This window comes from Pholis gunnellus (assembly GCF_910591455.1).
Source record: "Pholis gunnellus genome assembly, chromosome: 9".
Classification (NCBI taxonomy): domain Eukaryota; kingdom Metazoa; phylum Chordata; class Actinopteri; order Perciformes; family Pholidae; genus Pholis; species Pholis gunnellus.
This window is the reverse complement of record NC_136535.1, coordinates 21951887-21970711: the sequence shown is the minus strand read 5'-3', so window position 1 is coordinate 21970711 and position 18825 is coordinate 21951887. Positions and strand designations below refer to the sequence as shown.

Genomic DNA, 18825 nt, shown 5'->3' with positions numbered 1-18825 from the left:
CTTGTCAGATATATTCCTTAGAGTTATTCGTTTAAAGCATTTATGAAACATGCAGACAGCCCTTTTTAGGCGCTTACCGGTCAAATAGTGTTTTGCTCTGGCAGCAATATATTGAGAGACTGTGAAAAACTAAAAATAGCGTGAAAGTGATCATTGCTGACTCATCCCGGTGCAGAGGAAATTGCGTCAGTGATTTAACATCTGGGAATAGCAGAGAGAAAGAGAGAGAGAGAAAGAGAGAGAGAAAGAGAAAGCAAGAACTTTGACCTTTGTTCAGAAAGACTTTAAGATTTAAGTGACAGCGAAAAAGACTGTTGTAGCAAATTAAAAAGCGTATAAAAGGTCTTTTTACAGGCGCCGTCTGTTCTGAGCCAGCGCAGTGCAATAAGAGCGAACACAGTTCTACCTTTCTGTGTCCCTCAGTGGCTCTCTGTCTGAAGATTGTACTTATCTCCACTTTATGGCTCACAGTCGGTCCAGTCCCGTGGATTATGATCCAAGCAGCCAATAATGTATTTATTAAATAGGCTTATTGGATTTTTACACATCCTTCTGGGATGGGATCTTTTTTTATGTGTTATATCACCAATTGTCCTGTTGAGCCGACACCATCAAGCTATTTAACCAATGTTTCATCACAGCTACAAAATACGGTTTAGTGCTCCTTTACTTTCCACATGCTCAGTCTTCCACTGCCCAGAATCAGGTCTACTAGAATTGAATGTGTTGAATTTAGTTCATGCAAATAAACTTCTCTGTGGCGAAGATCATTTAAGTCTGAAACCAAGCGGTTTACTGTAGTTAGAGTATCGATGTACAGAGATATGCAATAAACTGACTTCTAAACACTTAAGATTTTTGTGTAGACCTTCTGGCGCTGTAAATGTGGTCCTTTGGGACAAACCAGCAAAATGAGGCATTGATTTTGTAATGGTAGCTCATTTAGCCTACAAGAGCAAACGCTAATGATAACGCCAACATGACCGAACGATCTGTGCGCTCTCTCCTACCCCTCCAAGAATGCTTCAATATATCTAACAGGATCTAGGCTGCAGTGTAGTGCCATAAAGGACGGATATTATTTATGTTCAGCATGATTATTTAAACCAAGCAAAAGGCCACACAACACACGTTGATTTACATCTGGTTTGCAAGTCAACGTGTGATAAGAAAATAAATACATTCACACACAAAAACTAGGCATCCTGCGGCTTCATCCCCAGTCAAATTGTGTACGGACGTGTACTGCATGTGTAAATTCATACCAATTGTCAAACCTGCAAATGCGGCTACGGTAGCTTTCTGTTGCTTAACGCTGACCATGAGACGGAGAAAGAACACAGAGAGCCAGAGAGCCCATCAATCACACCGGATTACTAGTTTATCAATAACAAACATTCCTACCAGAGCATTCGTTTGTGGAGCTACAGTATGAGCTGACTGGAGATTAAATGTACGCATGTTCGGGTCTGTGCTGGTTACTTCTTGTGCGAGGACTTCATTGGAGAAGCCGTCCTTGCATGATGTACAGTGTGTCACCATTTACAGTGACACGCTGCATCTGTTCTCTACACCGATATCACAACACAACTTTCTCAACACTTTTTGGTGCTCGGCTGTGATATAAACTCCATGTGGGTTACATTTCATATCGACTATATGACGCGATTAGTCATCGGAGGGAAGACAAGTGGTTACTACTATATTGGAAATCTACTCAGAGATGCTGAAAATGTCCGAAATATAAAACCCAAGCTCATGTAATGGTTTCATAGTATGTTTTGACAGCCAACATGTGTATTTCCTATGTAGACTACACACAATTAAATGATGCACTCGATTAGACAGCTTGACTGAGTATGCTGCCATCTGACAACACTGTGGAGAGAACATATGCTGCGGGACGGTCCTGAATAAATTCGGTGACAAACACAAAGCCCGACAGATACAAACAAACACCAACATGTTGGCGTGTGTGAATAAACTCGACATCTCATGTGGATGCAGGAAAGATTACTTTCAGCTCACATTGGCCGTCATTCTTTCGCCGACGGTGCTTCTTCCCCTGTGAGGGCCTCCATCTTCACCGGATTTAACACCGCGGTCCCTTGTCACATTCCTGAGCATATCCAGATAAGTCTCTGGCATTTCACAAAGGCTGTGCAGCACTTTATAGTGCAGCCACACCTTTATAATACTGAACCTCCAGCATCTCCACTCCTTTTAGCAGAGTGAAATGACAAATAAAGAAATACTATAGTAGACTACTTCTTCTTTAGTAAAATGCACGTAATATACATGCAACCCATATGAATATTACCATTTCCTACATTAAAACGCATCTCAAACCACCCGGCCATCACACCCTCATCGTGTAGTCAGCTCATGGGATTCATTGAGGTTTACGACCTTTCAGTCTGACAGCTGGAGGGACGAGTGGACGAGTACGTGATCAAATACACAAAACGAAGAAGATGTCCTGTAGAAATCAATACCGGTCCGAAAACTGAAATCATGCAAAAAAAAAAAACACACATTACATTTCAGAGGATGCGAGAAAACGGGAACAAATTAATTATCAACACACAATTATTTCTATTTTGAGCCGGCTCATTTGCTCTTCTGTTAACTTGACACAATGAGCTTTGTCCAAAGTAGATGAAACAACAATGTGTTCGTGGTAAGTCCGTCGTCTTATTGGTCCCACATTTCACTGGCCAGGGATAATGAAGACCACGAGATAATTGTACGAAAGGAGGCCGAGCAGCCTTGCTTCTATTTTAGAAGCCTTTGTGTGACTGAATGGTAAAGACGGGCTAAATGGAAATACTTTCAATAATTACTGAGAGGCCAGATCGGCTTGCACTGCGTGACGTGGGCCGTCTTCCTACAAAGCACCGTGAACACAGACGGAAGCCGCCGCACTAAGACAAGAAGGTCAACCTGAATGGCTCGTTACATGTGAACAAATATGAAGAAAAAAACAAAGGGGAGAAATGGCACGATCCACTCGTAGATTATGAATGAGTCGACAGTTGTTTCAACAGGAGATCCTCAGGTCTGTGATTCGGGTCCAGTTACATGTAGCCGATCCCCGTCACAGTTTGTTTACTGGAATCGTTAAAGATGCAGTCCTGTACGACATCACCTTGACCCGTGCTAGGAAGCATCCTCAAAAGGAAACGACAGCTCTCAAATAAATAGCGGATCACACAGCTCTATTCCTCATCAGTAGACACTCTTAGTAGTTGCAGATCACCTCATTTTGGCTCAATCACTGACTATGTACACAAGTTGAAAGCCTGTTGAGGGGAAAATGGACTGAACAGAAATGGACTACGTGCTTCTTACACCGGGGTCAAGACGAGCGCTGTCCAACCGCCACACGGTCAGAACAAAAGGATGAGCGCCGTGAACAAAGAATGCTGACTCCGCACTATCCCATCAGTCGGACTGAAAGACAACCAACAGGAAACAGAGCTACACGGTGTCCAGTTTCCTGGAAACAGGAGGGGAGGGGAAATAAAAATCTATATATCTCTCTTTATTTGGTTCCGCAATGCTTTTTTATATGATCCAAGAGCTATCAAAAATACAACCACCCATCCCTGCCGGGGTTATTCGGCTCCGTCTGTTTACACACCGAATGTAGCTTTAATGCACACCACGTGTTTTCTTTGCCATCTGTGTGCGGAGTGACACGAGTCTATTGTCTGTGTCCTCGGGTTGTGCTCGTCTACAGTGCGGTATGTGGGCATAAATAAATGATCCAGCCCAGTGTGTGTGTGTGTGTGTGTGAGTGCACACAAGGTAACGTGCTGTGTGTTTGTTGCAGCAACAAAACCTGTGTGTCCTTCCTAAATACGGAATGGAGATAAAGGGAAAGGTCAGGACAAATTCCTCTTCTTGTGTCGGCTGTAATACTTATCCCGACATGTGCTTTATTTTAGGAAGAAAAGAAAAGCACTGCAGCGTTCTTTGGTTGGGAGTAAAATGGTGCACACTTTGGCTTTATCAAGAAAGTTTAACTACAAATTAAAAGTCAGAAATGATGAAACATGAATTAAGAATATTATGGCATAATTAAGAATTAGGAATGGGCATTCATTTAAATATATAAAAACAATTTAAAGCACAACCGCCAGGCTCGAGGCTCTATTCGAGACACAGGTACAGAGAATAAAAAGAGATGACAGACTACTGGAGACAGTAGAGTATTGCAATATCAAATGAGCCTCTATGTTGAAAGCTCAAGGTTATTGAGTGGGAGATAAGCCAGCAAGGACATATTTGGTCAATGATAATTGTTCATTCTTAATCACTGTTGAGAGACAAAAGGCATCTGGCGACCGTTAGGAACACAGATGGTTCTCCGGGTTTAATATGTTTACTCCTAAGTAGCACATCGACAGTAGAACTTCCCGCCTCCTACACAGACATCTTGTTATTCAGAGCTGTGAAAAGTCTCACGTTAACGCAACCAAATGTAGGTGGTGTGATGTAGAAAACAGATGAGAAAAACTTTAATTAAAATCCATTTCTAAGAAGGAATGTTATTTAAAAAGGAGGTGGAAAGTGATCTCGTTCTACATCGATCTCCCAGCACAGCACAGCTATCATTGAAATGACCGGAGCAGGATGAATTACACAGAGATTGACATAATCAGGTCTCATCCACTGCCAACATGAACACGTGAGAGTGTGTGTGCAGCGTATCTTGTGAGATGATCAATAACAGCAAAGGAAGCCTCAACTCAAAGCTGTAGGAAATAACCATCGTTGTTTTGAATATTCCATGTAACCGAGATTCATACCATTAAATATTGCAAAATGTAAAACTTAAGTAAATCTGTGAGACGTGAAAGATTCACAGCATTTCTCTGATTGATGCGGTTCACCCCACTAAAGGGGTTTCCGCCCCTCCTCTCACCTTGGTGGTGTCATCGTGGGAACGTTGATAGCGCTTCCAGCGGCAGCCGTAGATCCCGGTGATAGACGACAAACACAGCTGGCGCTCATAGACCTGGAGGGGTTGGTGCTTCACCATGCTCCTTCAGTCAGTGCTGCTCCCAGGGCGAGAACATCCCACTGACGACCAAGAACCCGGAAAAAAGAAAAAGAGAAACGTTAGCGATCACAAGACGTTGAGACCAAAGTGGACTTCACGGAAACAAAGTATTACTACAGTAGAGTAGCAAGTCTGGCACCTTGATAGAAAACACATGCCGACCTGAAGAGCAGCACGTTTTGACACAAAGCCCAGCCTAAAATTAAGACCGTGTTCCCCCAGCTCCTGTTTCCAATGACAACTGAGACAGCTAGGAGCCCACAAATCTATTGAACATCACATTAAACTACAGTGACCATGAATATATCACACAGTGCCTACATATCTGGGTCAAAAGACAGCATGCGGGCCTCATCCCTCCCTTTCATGTCAGGGCCAGAAAGAGAGATAAAAGAAGCCAGGCATAGAAAAGGCCAACCGGTGTAACAAAGGATGTTATACAACCGTGACATTTGAGCAAAACCCTTCAACTTACAGGATAAAAGAAGACAATGTAGGCTGCTGTGTACAGCTGTAATGGTTAGTGTAGCAGAGCAACACTGAACCCAAAACAGCTCCACTACCCCCCCCCCCCCCCCCCCTCCCTCTCTCTCACTGTAGAGGAGCAGAAGAGCACCGTGGTACTTTAGAGAATACCCAGCATCCCCTTCTCATGCCTGTCAAATGCTAGTGGCCATGGTAGGAAGTATAGCAGGCTGCGTTGGCTGTGAATAATCAGAGTCATAACTCAGTCCTCCCGTTGAGCGCCTGCTGATTCAGCACTGAAACTAACAATAATGATGTTATAGGAGCGCTGGCTGTTATCACGAGTTTACCTCACTCTCCGGGGACACGATGGAGCCCGCTGCCTCAATCTGGGGCTGAAAGTGCATCATTTTGATATGAAAAGCATAAATTAACTGAGCATAATTAATGAGATCAGAGTCAAACAAACATGATTAAAGCGTACGCACAAACACGGTTTCCTGGGATCATTTTAACCGGTGATATTCCTTTAGCATATGGCTACTATCTGATGTTCCAGAGTATTTGTGCGTGTTAACTACACTCTTCCTGCTGTAATCAGGCTGTCTGAGGCTCTGGGCAGCTGCTCATTAGCAGCTGCTGCAGTGGCCATGCTTCCTGTTATTAGTAAAAACTGCTCTGAGGAGGGCGGGCCTGACCCGAGGGTATCAGGAACATCGCCCACCCCAGCAGGAGCACAAAGGGCTCGACGCCTTAAATTAAAAAAACTCCTCATACCACGGCTGTTGTTACAAATATCCTGCAATATAACAAACATTGGTACCAAGCTGAGTGGTGGCAATGATGCAGAGAATCACTTTCTTTCCGACCACTGGTCAAACACAATATATGACTGTGTGTTATTAATAATCACCTTATCTTGCTCGGAGTCTGTACTACTGTATCCTGTCCTCATAAAACTGTCACCAAGCCAAGCAGGGATTTAGACCTTGATCAGATCAGGAACTACACAACTACTCTAGCACAGCAAGTACGCTCGTCTGATGCTTCTCATGAATAATTCACGTCTGTCGGGTGGATCACAGCTTTGTGAGCACTGATTTTTCCTGCATTTCTGTCAATGTGTTTACTTGCATTCGACCAAAGACTGCTCAAACGTGATTGGCCAATACTATTTAAAACACCAAAAGGAAACCAAAACGCTTCCGATGCCAAAATGTATTCATTTTTTGGGGTTATTATCTAATATTAATATTGGCAGGTTTGACCCACGTGTCCATGATGGTCGTGTAGGATCAGCAGCTCCTAACATCATGAACAAAACAAACATGGATGCGCCTGGGCCTGCAGACCAAGCCTTTAAGAAAGAAAAGCTGACTCAGTAATTCTCCATTGGTGTGTTCATCCAGGCAAAGTAACAACCACTTTCTGCCCGTCATGTTGTCACTTGTTGACAAATTATAACGTTCAAACCCTGTATCCATAGCAATGCCTCTGTGTTGTTACGGCTGAACGGCTCACGCGGTTTATGTGGCAACATGTTTACCTCTTAAAGCTTCTGTTCACGCAGCCACTTGTGCCGTCAAAGTCAAAAACACAATGACTGCTATACTTCATATGAGCGGAACATCAAACAGCCCTTTAATTCCAACTATTTGATGTGGATATTATCATAATGAGGCCTCAGATTTGTCACCTTGAGATTGAAGGCTCAGCCGTTTTTCACTCCGTAGTTAATGTGCCCCGAACCTCATCTGAGCTGTACAGAGAGGGAATGAAAAGCGCTGCAACTAATCCCTTTATCAGCATGATGTCTTACCAGAAACTCATCAGCTAAATGACCCAGCCAGCGGGGACAATTACATCTTGAATAAACGGCAACTAATTGGCAAAAGCCAAGTTAAATACAGCACGAGCAGTAATGTGCTGCAGATGAATCTCGGAAAGAAATGACATTCATCCAGGAGTCTGCACTCGCACTCGTATCGTTGCGGTCGTATTTTGCCAACATGGACGTGACACCGCAGACCACAGTAGGTGTGACCACCATATGGCTGCACTGTCACAGTGAGTCACACTGAAAAACAGAGCCACGACAGCTGAGACGATCGAGTACAAAACAAGAAAAGACCCGGTTCTTTCGTGCTTAGTTTCAAGCCCTGAAACACCGTTTGATGCCGTCAGCTACGTTGCCCCATCGGGACTGAACTAGAATGAACGGGTGAAGTCAACAAGTGAAGCAGCTTTTCTAACATTTATGCATTCTGTCACACAAGTTGTGTGAAAGAGAAGAGAAGATATGGGGGTTGTGTGAAAACCCCCCCCCAAGCGGCGGTTGTCATCCCCTTTTCTGCTGCCTCATTTCCTCCAATCAAAAGGCCCAGTAAGAGGAAAACAGTCTGTGAGGGAGGAAATGCTTCAGCAGTTTCCCAGCAGAGAACAGAGTCTTCTCCTGACCAGGGAACTAAGGTAGAGGCCACGCTGCAGACAACTGTGGGATCCAAGGCTAACCCACTAATGAGAAACAAAAGTTCATAAACACAACACAGAAACATATATCAAATATATTTAGTCTTCTTCAAATGGGCCTCCACTTAAATCTTTCCTGATCCCCCGTCATGTTCAAATGATCTGAATTGCGAGAATCGAGAACATGCACTTGATATCAAGTAATGAAGCGCCGGAGACTTGGCTAAACCATGCGGCATCAAAAGATGCTTGTGAGGGAGTTAATTAGTGACACATGGATGATGAAGCCCATTAGAACAATGAGAGAGTCATTACATCAGAGCCGTTACAGCTGACTCAGCACCGACAGTGGAGTGGTCTTGCTGTAGAAGAGATACAGAGTCTTGGCCTTGTTTGAAATGACGTCATGAATTTCATCCTTTGCCTTCCAAGATATGCTCTTGGCGCCATCACAGAATGGCTTTCATTTTGGCCTAGTTTCTTCTACAGTATGATGAAAAAAATAATGATCAGACTGCATCCACCATCATGTCTTAAACAACACCCCAAAATAACACTTGACAAAGTAACACACAAACATGTGGAAACCATCGCGACCTTCCAGATGAACCTCAGCACAGGAGCACACAGCATATTGGTGGTGCTGCATGTAATATATTAAAGCAGTGCAATATAAATATAAACTGAGCTTTGTCTATGCCAAATCAACGTAGAAAGCCTCTGCATTACCCAACAAAAACAATGTTTGGCCTGTTTCCATCTAATTCCGAATGCAACCATGAATATTATCAGCGTAACAGACAAGTTATGAACACAGTCCTCACCAAACCCTTATATAAATCACTCCCATGAGTCAGTGTGGTGGGAAGCGGAGAATTAACGGCCACAGCCTGCAGCCCACAGCTCCAGTTCATCCAGAGTCCCACCACAAACCACTCTCAAAGTGTCCGGTCAGCTGAGCCAGTCAGCGACAACTATTAACACATCAGAGGGAAGGTGATGAAAACGTCATCTTCCTCAAGCCTTTCAGTCCCGGGTCCACATGGGTCACAGCCATTGAGTCCACTTTGTTCGTGCCACAAAAGGTAAACCTACAAACAGGAGGGTGTTATGATGAGCAGTCTGCTCTCACACAATCAGATGAAGGGAGGGTTACGGATTAGCCAACTGCAGGTAAGCAAAAAGTATTGACAGTGCAGAATTAGGTGCATCCCGGCAAACAAGCCCTTTGCTCTGATGTTAGGAAAATGATGACAGGAAAACTATTCAAGGTTGTCAACACTGGATGAAAGAGGAGTTTTTGTGGAGGCACTTTATCTTTTTAGATTCATCTACAAATGGGTAGCTGGAATTAACACATTGAGAATGAACTGGCATTGTGAAAACATATTTTACTTTGGAGTTAGTTTCCTTGGTATAATGAACTTGCATCAGACCCACGGATATGCACCCAACTGTGCCGCCCTGGTCCTGCCAGCTTTCTGCTAGATGGAATAATGAATATATTGTCTGTAATGCATATATTTTTATAATATGCCCATGGGATGTATGATCGTCTCTGTTACCAAACAACCGGCTATTGCTGAGCAGCTAAATGGAGTTTAATGAAGTATTAGGTGTAGGCTACTTACTAACGTGCGGGGGAAAGGCACAACCTCTTAAACATCCGTGGTCTGTTACGGAGGTCCTTGACATGAATAAAAGGTTGAGATTACTCTCAAAATCCCAAGAGTGCTGAATTTTTGTGGCTTCCATTTATGTCCATTGCTCACTTTAAGCTCCAATGGGAACTTGGGAAGCGGCGCAATAAGTATGAAAGTAGTTATAGTACTCATATTCCTTAAATTTTCATTGTTTAACACATGCCATTTTGGTAGAGGCAATAGATCCGACAACAGAACAGAAATAATTTAGTTTTACTTTTGTGTGGCACTTTGTAGGCGGATGCTTTACTGGCGTCCTTTGATAACTCTGCGGTTGCATTCAGTGCTGTTGCACCTCGTAGATTTCCCTTCTTATCGAAGTTCTTTGTTGTTACTTCCTCATTGTGTGTAGGTGCAGCAGGTATAAGCTGGCCGGAGCAGGTGGCTTTATTTGTGTTGTAAAGTGCATCTTTAAACAGAAGACAGGAGGCAATGTGAGGCTATTGGACAGCACTACTTCTTTGAAGTCAGCGTGGTGACCGTAGGAATAGTTCTCCACGTGATCCTGAAGAAAATACACGAGAATGAATGTAGCTTCATTTCTAAGCATGCGAGAGCTGCGGCATGAACACTCAGTAACATCAGAGTACCAAGTTTCTCTCTCAAGCTTATGACATCAAGATGAAAAAAAAAAAAGAATCAAGTATTCAACATGTACTTGTTGGGAGGCGCGGGTGCCAGAACATTCTGGCCTCACAAATGAGGATAGAGGGGTATTGTGAAACGCTTACACAAGAGCTGTCGGGTGTTAATGTCCGTCCTGCGTCCATGATACTGCACAGGTCATGATTTGCATTTAATGATTATTGACTCTGAAACAGACAGATCCATAACAATAATCTTGAGTAAATGTATTCTCTTGTGACATGAAGAACGCTCTCGAAAGCAGCGCGTTCAATAGAACCATACTGCAGACGACAGAAGGGACAAGACAGCTCGATGGAGCACAAACAACAGCTCACTGTTGGAGAATGATTGGTGTTTTCTTCTGGCTAACCGAGCCGAGCAGTCTATACAGCAGCTTACAATATCAAAGTCGTTAAACCTGGGCTTTAAAGGACTCCCAGGGCTGTGCCATACAAGGTAGCAAGCAGTGCAACCGCAACTCAGAGCCAGCTGGGAAAGAAAGGTTATTGTGAGGGGAGATAGTTTACAAACTGACCGACGGCACGAAACGACGACTGAGAATCCGTCAACCACATTGTTAGCAAAGCGCAAAGAGCAACACAATCAGTAAAGATGGTGGGAGGAGTGTGGCAGAAGAACATCCGCACAATCTGACGGCTCATCAATCCGACAAAATGTGGGTCAGAGATAATCCGAGGAAAATTGTATCTAATCATGCTGCATGAGTGGCTCCAAATCAGAACATTGACAGCAGGAAGAGGAAGTGCCATCACTGTCACTCCTTGTTTGAGCTAAACAAAATGAAATTAATTACTGGGGCGGAAAAAAAATTAATTCACCCACTTATTTCAGTGCGGACAAAACAAGGGGGGGGGGGGGCGATTGCACCAACAGGACTTACGCCTGGTCTAAATCAGTCGTAACTTATCGCAACCTAATCGTTACAACGGTTGCACCGTCTAGGCTTAAGCCTTCTTCTCACTAAGAACAGGTGTAAAACTTACGCCTGGTCAGGATGCAGGCATCAAGTAAAAATCTGAGTCTGAAACAATCATTTATCGTATGGATGTAGCCAGCAATGAGATCACTGGGGTCTGGATTTGGGTTTAAAAGCGGGGAACAGGATTGCAACCAACGTAAAGTCCGTTCTGAAGTCTGGGCTTAGTAAAAAACAGTGTGTGCAACCTGCAGTATAAGTGGGTCAATTGATATGAGGAGATGCCGCTTCCATTTTTCATCTGGAGGTAAAAACAATCTCTAAAGAGCGGACTGAGCCGGCTGGATGCTGCAGGGACAGTGCTTGACAAAGCTGTGTAGATACAGAGAACAATAAAACCATATTAGGTGATTTCCAGAGCCTTGTGCATGGAGGCGTTGGTCATTATTGATTTAGGTGTTTCAGGTACTGGAGATGCTCACCCAATGTACCATGAAAATATGAGCAAGCTACAGTTTGAGCAACACCTTTTAGGTTTCATCTACTTCGGAGTAGGCCGTATGGGAACCGCCCAGACAGATGTTTTGGTGAAAAGGCGTAAAAGGAAAACAAAGCCAAAGTCAACATTGTGGGGTTTGAGCCGAGCAGCTTCCTGCTGTGAGGTGACAGTGCTAACCTCTGATCCACCGGGCTACTGTTTAGGCAGCTGATGTTGAGTGGGTTTGAATAATTATCACCCTAAAGACTGGATGACACTGACTCTTGTCGGCTTCTGTTTCTACAAAGACACAATGTATGTTAAGAAGAGAAAGACAGGGACATAAATGGTGTTTTGGGAGGAGCCAGGGGTAAAAAGATGAGCCCTTTCCCTATATTGTCAAACCAACTTGAGTGTAACACTGTTATAAGCACCAGGTGTGCCACATCTGGATCCTTTATACGAGCCTTATATGAAGAAGTTTCTTTTCTAACAGCTTTATAGTCACACTTTCATCTGGATTTGATGTTCCTTCTCTCTGAGCTTGGAGCGTCCGCGCTCAGTTCGCCTGCCTTATTAGCAGCTTCAATCTACAGCCTATCCCAGCTAGCCGAGCATGTTGTTGGTATTTTAGGAAAAAAACGTTCATAAAATGGAGCATGGCTTTTGTAATGACAGTGGAAAACATTGGCAGATCTGTTTTGATGTTTTTACTGATTGCTCTTGATAAAGTCAATTGTCCATTTTACAAATCTACAAATGCATTCTGTGAGAAAGAGTGGAACGGATACACAGTCCATTACAACACTCACAGCTCTCCAGCCTACTTAAACTCCTTTTCAACCAAGCCTCACAACACTTCTTTTATTTACAGGTCCCCCATACAGTTGAACTGAGAGGATTTTATTCAACAAATGTTTCTGCTTTCACAGCTGCTTTTGCCATAAAATGCCGGTCGAAAGAGAGCGAGGGGGGGGGGGGGGGGGCTGACCGGTCAAAATCACTGTAGCAGTCCAGAGCTGGGAATAGCTTTCTTTCAACAGTACTGATGTGTAATCACGTTCCATGGAGGCAGAGAGCGGTCCGAATTTCAGGTGATTTAAATGACTAGTTTGGACTGCAAAGTTACAGTAATCAGTGAAATCAGTGGCTGTAGCTTTGCCACTTCATGGCGTATGATCGTGATGCTGCTGGGCAGAACATGTTGGAACTACTTTCAAAAAGTCATTGTTTTTTTAACCCTGGAGCAGAGCTTCCTAAATTCATTTGCTGTGACCCATTTCTTTCCTGCTGTTAGGCGTAAAGAAATATAGAGAATGAATGGACCCCTTCTGGCCTGTCTCCCTGTTAGCATTGAGAGAAAGTATTCTGGGGTTGGTTTCCTAATCATACGTGATACTGTAGTCCTGATACTGTGGCCTGGAAAGTAAACAGCTGACAAAGACATCCGTGGCATGCAGAGACACGGTGGGAGCCATTGTTGTACCGTGTGCGCTGCGAACGGACAACTCCATAGGCTGGGTTCACTCGGGGCCTCCTCAGTCGGACTAGCGTGTTTTATCAAGGTGCCATCTGTACGTCTACATGAGGGCTCTCCGCCACCATCTGTGTGTTGACATCACACCGAGTTGCGTCCTCTACTGCGACTGCTGTCTGAGCCCCGGAGGCAGGGCCAGGCGAGCAGGTGCAACTATGGTGAGCTTGGCTTTCTGAGAGGGAAACTGAGCTTTCTCCCTCAACAAACATGTGGCTACTTTGATTCTATTACAGGGATCATTACACAAAAACAACAAAACCAGATCTTTGTCTGAAAAAAAAGGGGGTAAAACGAGGCACTGATGGTATGGAAAACTATAAAAATGGGGCCGATTCTCATTTTACAACAATGTGGTGGTGGGTCTCAAATGGTGGGAATATTCCCACTAATGAAAGAAAAACAAGCAGACTTGTTATGCAGTCAAGTAGGTATTTGTGCCTCTTTTCAAAAGCAGAGCCTCAGCTTCAACAAAATAACTGTGCACGCCTCCCAGTTTGTCTGAGCGGTGGACTTTGAAGAGAGCTCAAGTTGCAAACGAGCAACGACAGCGAACCAAAGCCTCCTGTGTTCCTCTGAGGGTTAAATAATAGCAATTAGCCTCGGGAATGTTACCTGCACAAATAAGGCGAGTCGTAGGAACTGAAATTTACTACCATCACTTTTACTTTGGGCTCGCATTCGACAATATTGTCAGAAATCAGTGTCCTCACAGATTTCATGTGCTGTCAAACGCTGAACTTGAGGACCTGCTATGCATTGCAAATCTAAAGCATGTCTGACACAAAGGGGACTTGCTCGGTTCCAGCAGGGCCCCGACCTTCTCAGAGCAGGACGGAAATATTCTATTTCTATTTGTCTTTTGCTGCCTGCCTGGAACCGCCACAAACCAGTTAACCCTCATTTAGTTTGACTCACAATTCTGTCGTACAGTGCGAGACATGGTTCCTAGAACTGTTGTGATCAGCATGAAAGTAACTCTGCATCACAGTATCAGTTACATGCCTCAATTATGAGTAGAACGATGAATGGTATAAGCTCAGCCCTCCCTAGCCCAACACGTTCTTTGACAGTTTGAAACCTGCCGACTGAAAGATGTTGACTAAGGGCCTGTTCAGACCCGGCATCAACATGCGTCTTCGGGGATCCGTTCACAAGTAGAAAAGCTCCAAGTTCAGGTGTGAATGCACCCAAGACGCATCGAGATCCGATCGCTCGGGTCACAGTCTGAGGTGGTCTAGGACGCTTTTGGCCACAGCCTTTTAGCAGTGTGTACGTTAATGTGTCCATAGCCGTACTGAAGGACCACCTACTCAACTGAAGTGTGTTTCGGTGTGTGTGTGTGTGTGTGTGTGTGTGTGTGTGTGTGTGTGTGTGTGTGTGTGTGTGTGTGTGTGTGTGTGTGTGTGTGTGTGTGTGTGTGTGTGTCTCGAGCAAGGTGATCCACAACAGCTTGTTTAGCCGAGGGTTACTTTGCGCCTATACTTCAGGAAGGTAATAAAATAACCGCAAACGCTTCATCAATCCCACATTGTAACTGCAGCAGCGAATACTTTGCGAGTTGCTACAAGCGCTGACTGAAGGTCCGTCTGCCGGAGCTGCCACCCGCTCTCCTGCTGGCAAAGAAGTCTCCAGGCAGCGGGGAGAACAACACGGAAAGGATTTAATCCAAAGAGCAAACTATCAAAACATACAAGGACTGCAGTTCTGTGAATCTCTATTGCTCTTCCTCAACGACAGAACGATTCCATGACGCACTCAACACTCGTGTACCTCACAAACACACAACCAATCAGAGTCAGACCAGCTCATACTGCAAAGTCCTCCACTCCTTAGCACCAATGTGAACACAACTGTTGCTTGCTTGTGCCCCATTATGGCTTTATTAACCCTCTTAAAAAAAGATGGCGAGAAATGCATTTGCAGAAAGAAATTGGTTGCATTGGTTGACGTAAAGTGCTGTGGAAAATGATAGTACTTGACCCGAGTCAAAGCTGCATACCATGATTGTTATTGACATTTTCTCAAATCGTTAGAATCAATTTAGCTACCCATTAATCATGTGCTGTTGCCTCAGCGAGTGAAACCACATTTTTCATGTGGGGGCTACAAATGAATAGCAAAGGCTTTGAGAAGCTTTTAGGTGGAGGTTCATTATCATTACGGGGGATAGTTCGTGTGCGTGTTTGTATGTGAGAGAGAGACAGAGAGGGCTGGACTTGACCTCACTGCCGCAGGGCAGCCAATAATAACAAGTCATTCTTTACAAGTCAGACTTGCACTCCCTCTGATTCTGCACAGCTTTGACGGATTTCACAGATGCGTTTCTTTTGGTGTACAGGATATTGTATCTCCTGTAGGATGGGCATGTTTCTCTTCTTAAGAAGCAGCTATTTAAGGATACAGTACATAAACATAGAAGTACACAGCGGCAGTTATGCAAGCAGGGCAAAGCAGAATGTCAGGAATCACCGAATCAATACGCTCTCAAATGGACACTGGGGTCAGCTACCGTCTATACAGTGCAACTCTACAAGTCTCATCAGCAGCAACATGCATGAAGAGCTAGATAAAGAAGGAATACATTTAAAGCTCCACAAAACCTGTGTGCAAGAGAGTCAGTGACCAGTGAGTGGATTACTGCTGTGAACACAGCATTCCTCCCTGTTCTGACCTATCACGTCTCCCTTCTATTCTCCAGTAATTCTCCTAAAATAACATTTATAGGGGAATATTCAAAGCACGTTCGAAAGAAGCCCGGGTCTTTCCAGCACAGCTGTACTTTGTTTTGATTTTTTTTTAACAAATTTGAATAACTGTGGAAATGTAGACTATAAGTTATGTCACCGTTTTTTCCAGCTAAACCTCAAAATATCAACCTTTGCATAATTTTGTCTGCGGTTACTGGAGCAATCTGAATGTCAAATGTTTACAGTATGAGACTCGATGTCATGATCTCAAAACATTTTCATAGCGCTGGCTGCCCTAGGGACAGGAGCTTGCAGAAACATGTTCAGTTCTTCACTGTACACGCAAGAAAGAAGTTCAAAAACATATTCAGCACACTCCAAAGCCCTCCGATCCCTTTATAGAGATTGTATAAAAAAAAGCTAAAGAAACATCCTGACATAGACACTTTCAAAGCCATGACTCGTCCCGAGTAATCAGTCTATTGAAACCAAAGAGGTTTTAATCTCTTTCAGAGTAATATCCGACATGCCTACAGGATGCAACTAAATGCCGTCTGTCAACTGGAAGCCTTTACAAAAGCAAACAAGTGTGAGGCCTGCCGGCTGTTTTAACTGGTGTAGCAGTGACAGCTGGGGAAGTGTGAACACGGTCAGGTTGGATCTAACGGTCAGAGACAAGATGCACCAAATGGATCCCCTCCAACATATTTACCAGATCACACTCCCCTCTCATGAAGTGATGCACCGCACAAATGTGCAGCACTCTCATGGAATACCAACATGACAGGAAAACACCCCAAAAGGACGATCCTTCACCTTCAAAAAGAAATTGTAATGGGGTCATGAATTATGCAGTAATGTTGGGAAGAGTAAACACATGCATGCTGTGCGTATGGGTGCAAAAACGCACATCATAGTCAACCTCTGTAGCTTTACGTGCATTGTGCATTCATGATGGACCAACTGAGGAGAATCGACCCACTAAAAATGGAAACCCTGTCTTTCGTGGAACATCATGGGCGTGTCTCGTGTCTTTAGGTGCACATGAGATCCCTCAGTGAGCAGTGGGAGAAATACTGAGATTAAAGCCTGGGATGGGTAAACACACATGCTTCTAATTAATACACTAAATGGGAATATAAGTGAGGAATGACAAAAGATCCAACCTTTTAAATATGAAACGTGCAAAACTTGTGAGGGGTATTAGCTTGTATGACATTTTTAACATATGAGGTATGTAACTGCTAACATGTTGAGAAAGAAAAAAACAGTTTATAAATGTTGCAGGAAAACTCACTGACAGGTAAATGTGCTCAAACAACACCTGAAACAAACCGCATCACACACTCACCTGTCTGTGGGCTGCTAACGTTATCACAAGAGAGTCAAACGGGGACAACTCCGGTGTCAAAGGTAACGTGTGTGTGTGTGTGAGAGAGAGAGAGAGAACGGTGGGTGGTCGGTGACGCTAAATGCTGACAGAGCCGAAGTTTTACACCGAAAAACGAGCAGAAGAATAATAATAAAAAAGCCGGGTGTTGTACGGTGGCCTCGGTCGAACGTTCGCTAAAATAAGTCCCGTTTCATATTGTCGGTTACTCCGTCCCCCCGTGTGTGTTGTTCGGTCCTCTTGGTAGTTAAAGCGTGCCTCTCCTCGTCTCTGTGTGTGAGCAGCAACACACACACCGGCTGAGTAATTCAACACACTGAATGGTGGGAGGAGTGTCTGTCTTTTTATCTCGAGCCCTCCTGTACAGTGGGAGAGCGTCACCAAGCTGACTTTGTGGGCACGCTGAGAGTAACCGTTGGTCCGTTTTACTGTCCCGTTGCTTCGCCTTAAAGCCGTCCACGTCCTTTAAATCCCTCGGAATTACCAACATTTTGATTTAAAATTAAAATGTGTTCACGAGGTCTCAAATGTCTTTGTGATAATTTATCGTCAGTACACACGTAGTGAGGAAAAAAAAAGATCCATGAATGGACCACTAAAACAATCATTATCGGGGTCCTTCGTTGGACGATTGTTCGTTAGCAAAAATTCCGATGTTACTTGAACGTAGCATCGTGTGAATACACTGGCAACCTGAACGTGAGCATAAAAAGGCATTTTATCAATCTGTTCATTATCATAAAAGCACCCATTAGGCTTCACTTTGCTGATAGTGGGAGGTAGTGAAGTAAATGCAGTTGTGCTTGTTGACACATGACAAAGATTAAAAGTCATGAAGAGAATCTGCTAGGTTTATTCATATCAAATCAAATCCTGTTCTTATCACTTCTGTTTTATCCTCTTTTTATTCGATCTGATATCCTCATTTTCTGTGATTGTTTGTCCACTTTAACAAGGGGTGAAGTCTACTTTCCAGTATCATTGTAGACCATCGCGTCTGATTAAAAAATGAACTCTTCAAATAAGTCTCACGCATCCACAAGGCAAATAAACAAAGTAAACAATCAAAACACCAAATGTCACACAGCCCATTTGGTGTTTTGATTGTGTGTTTTCCAGGTTCAGACTTTGTCACCTATTGACACGTACCAGATGACTCATCGAACAAAACTGATTTATGGATTTCTGTCACAAGAACACCATCTGAAGTCATAATCAGAGACAGCATGTAACGTCCGAAGTGCCTCGTCGACCAACCGAGACACACTGTGACTCATAGTGTTCATCCTGATAGCTGTATAACACAGGGCCACTAATAGGGCCACAGTGGTGGATAATGTCAGGTGTTGACCTCTCACAAAATATATTTGTTTTGTTATCAAAAACTACATTCAACCACATTTTAAACTCAATTTACAACAAAAATATCAAGAAACACACTGCACTGTGCCACTGACTGAATAC

General features: G+C 43.8%; 1 protein-coding gene across 3 annotated transcripts in view; it reads right to left on the bottom strand.

Moving 5' to 3' along the window:
- The window catches only part of gdpd5b (glycerophosphodiester phosphodiesterase domain containing 5b), a 35565-nt gene extending 17925 nt beyond the window's left edge, over positions 1–17640 (bottom strand). For all 3 annotated transcript variants that reach the window (XR_013767234.1, XR_013767235.1, XM_079166612.1), the window contains exons 1-2: positions 17323–17640; positions 4931–5088 (exon numbers count right to left, since the gene is read on the bottom strand). Coding sequence is in view for 1 of the 3 variants with exons in the window: in XM_079166612.1 (XP_079022738.1) it covers positions 4931–5047 (117 nt within the window). In the remaining 2 variants the exon portion in view is untranslated. The remainder of the gene's footprint in view (positions 1–4930; positions 5089–17322) is intronic.
- Between the last annotated feature and the right edge of the window lie 1185 nt (positions 17641–18825).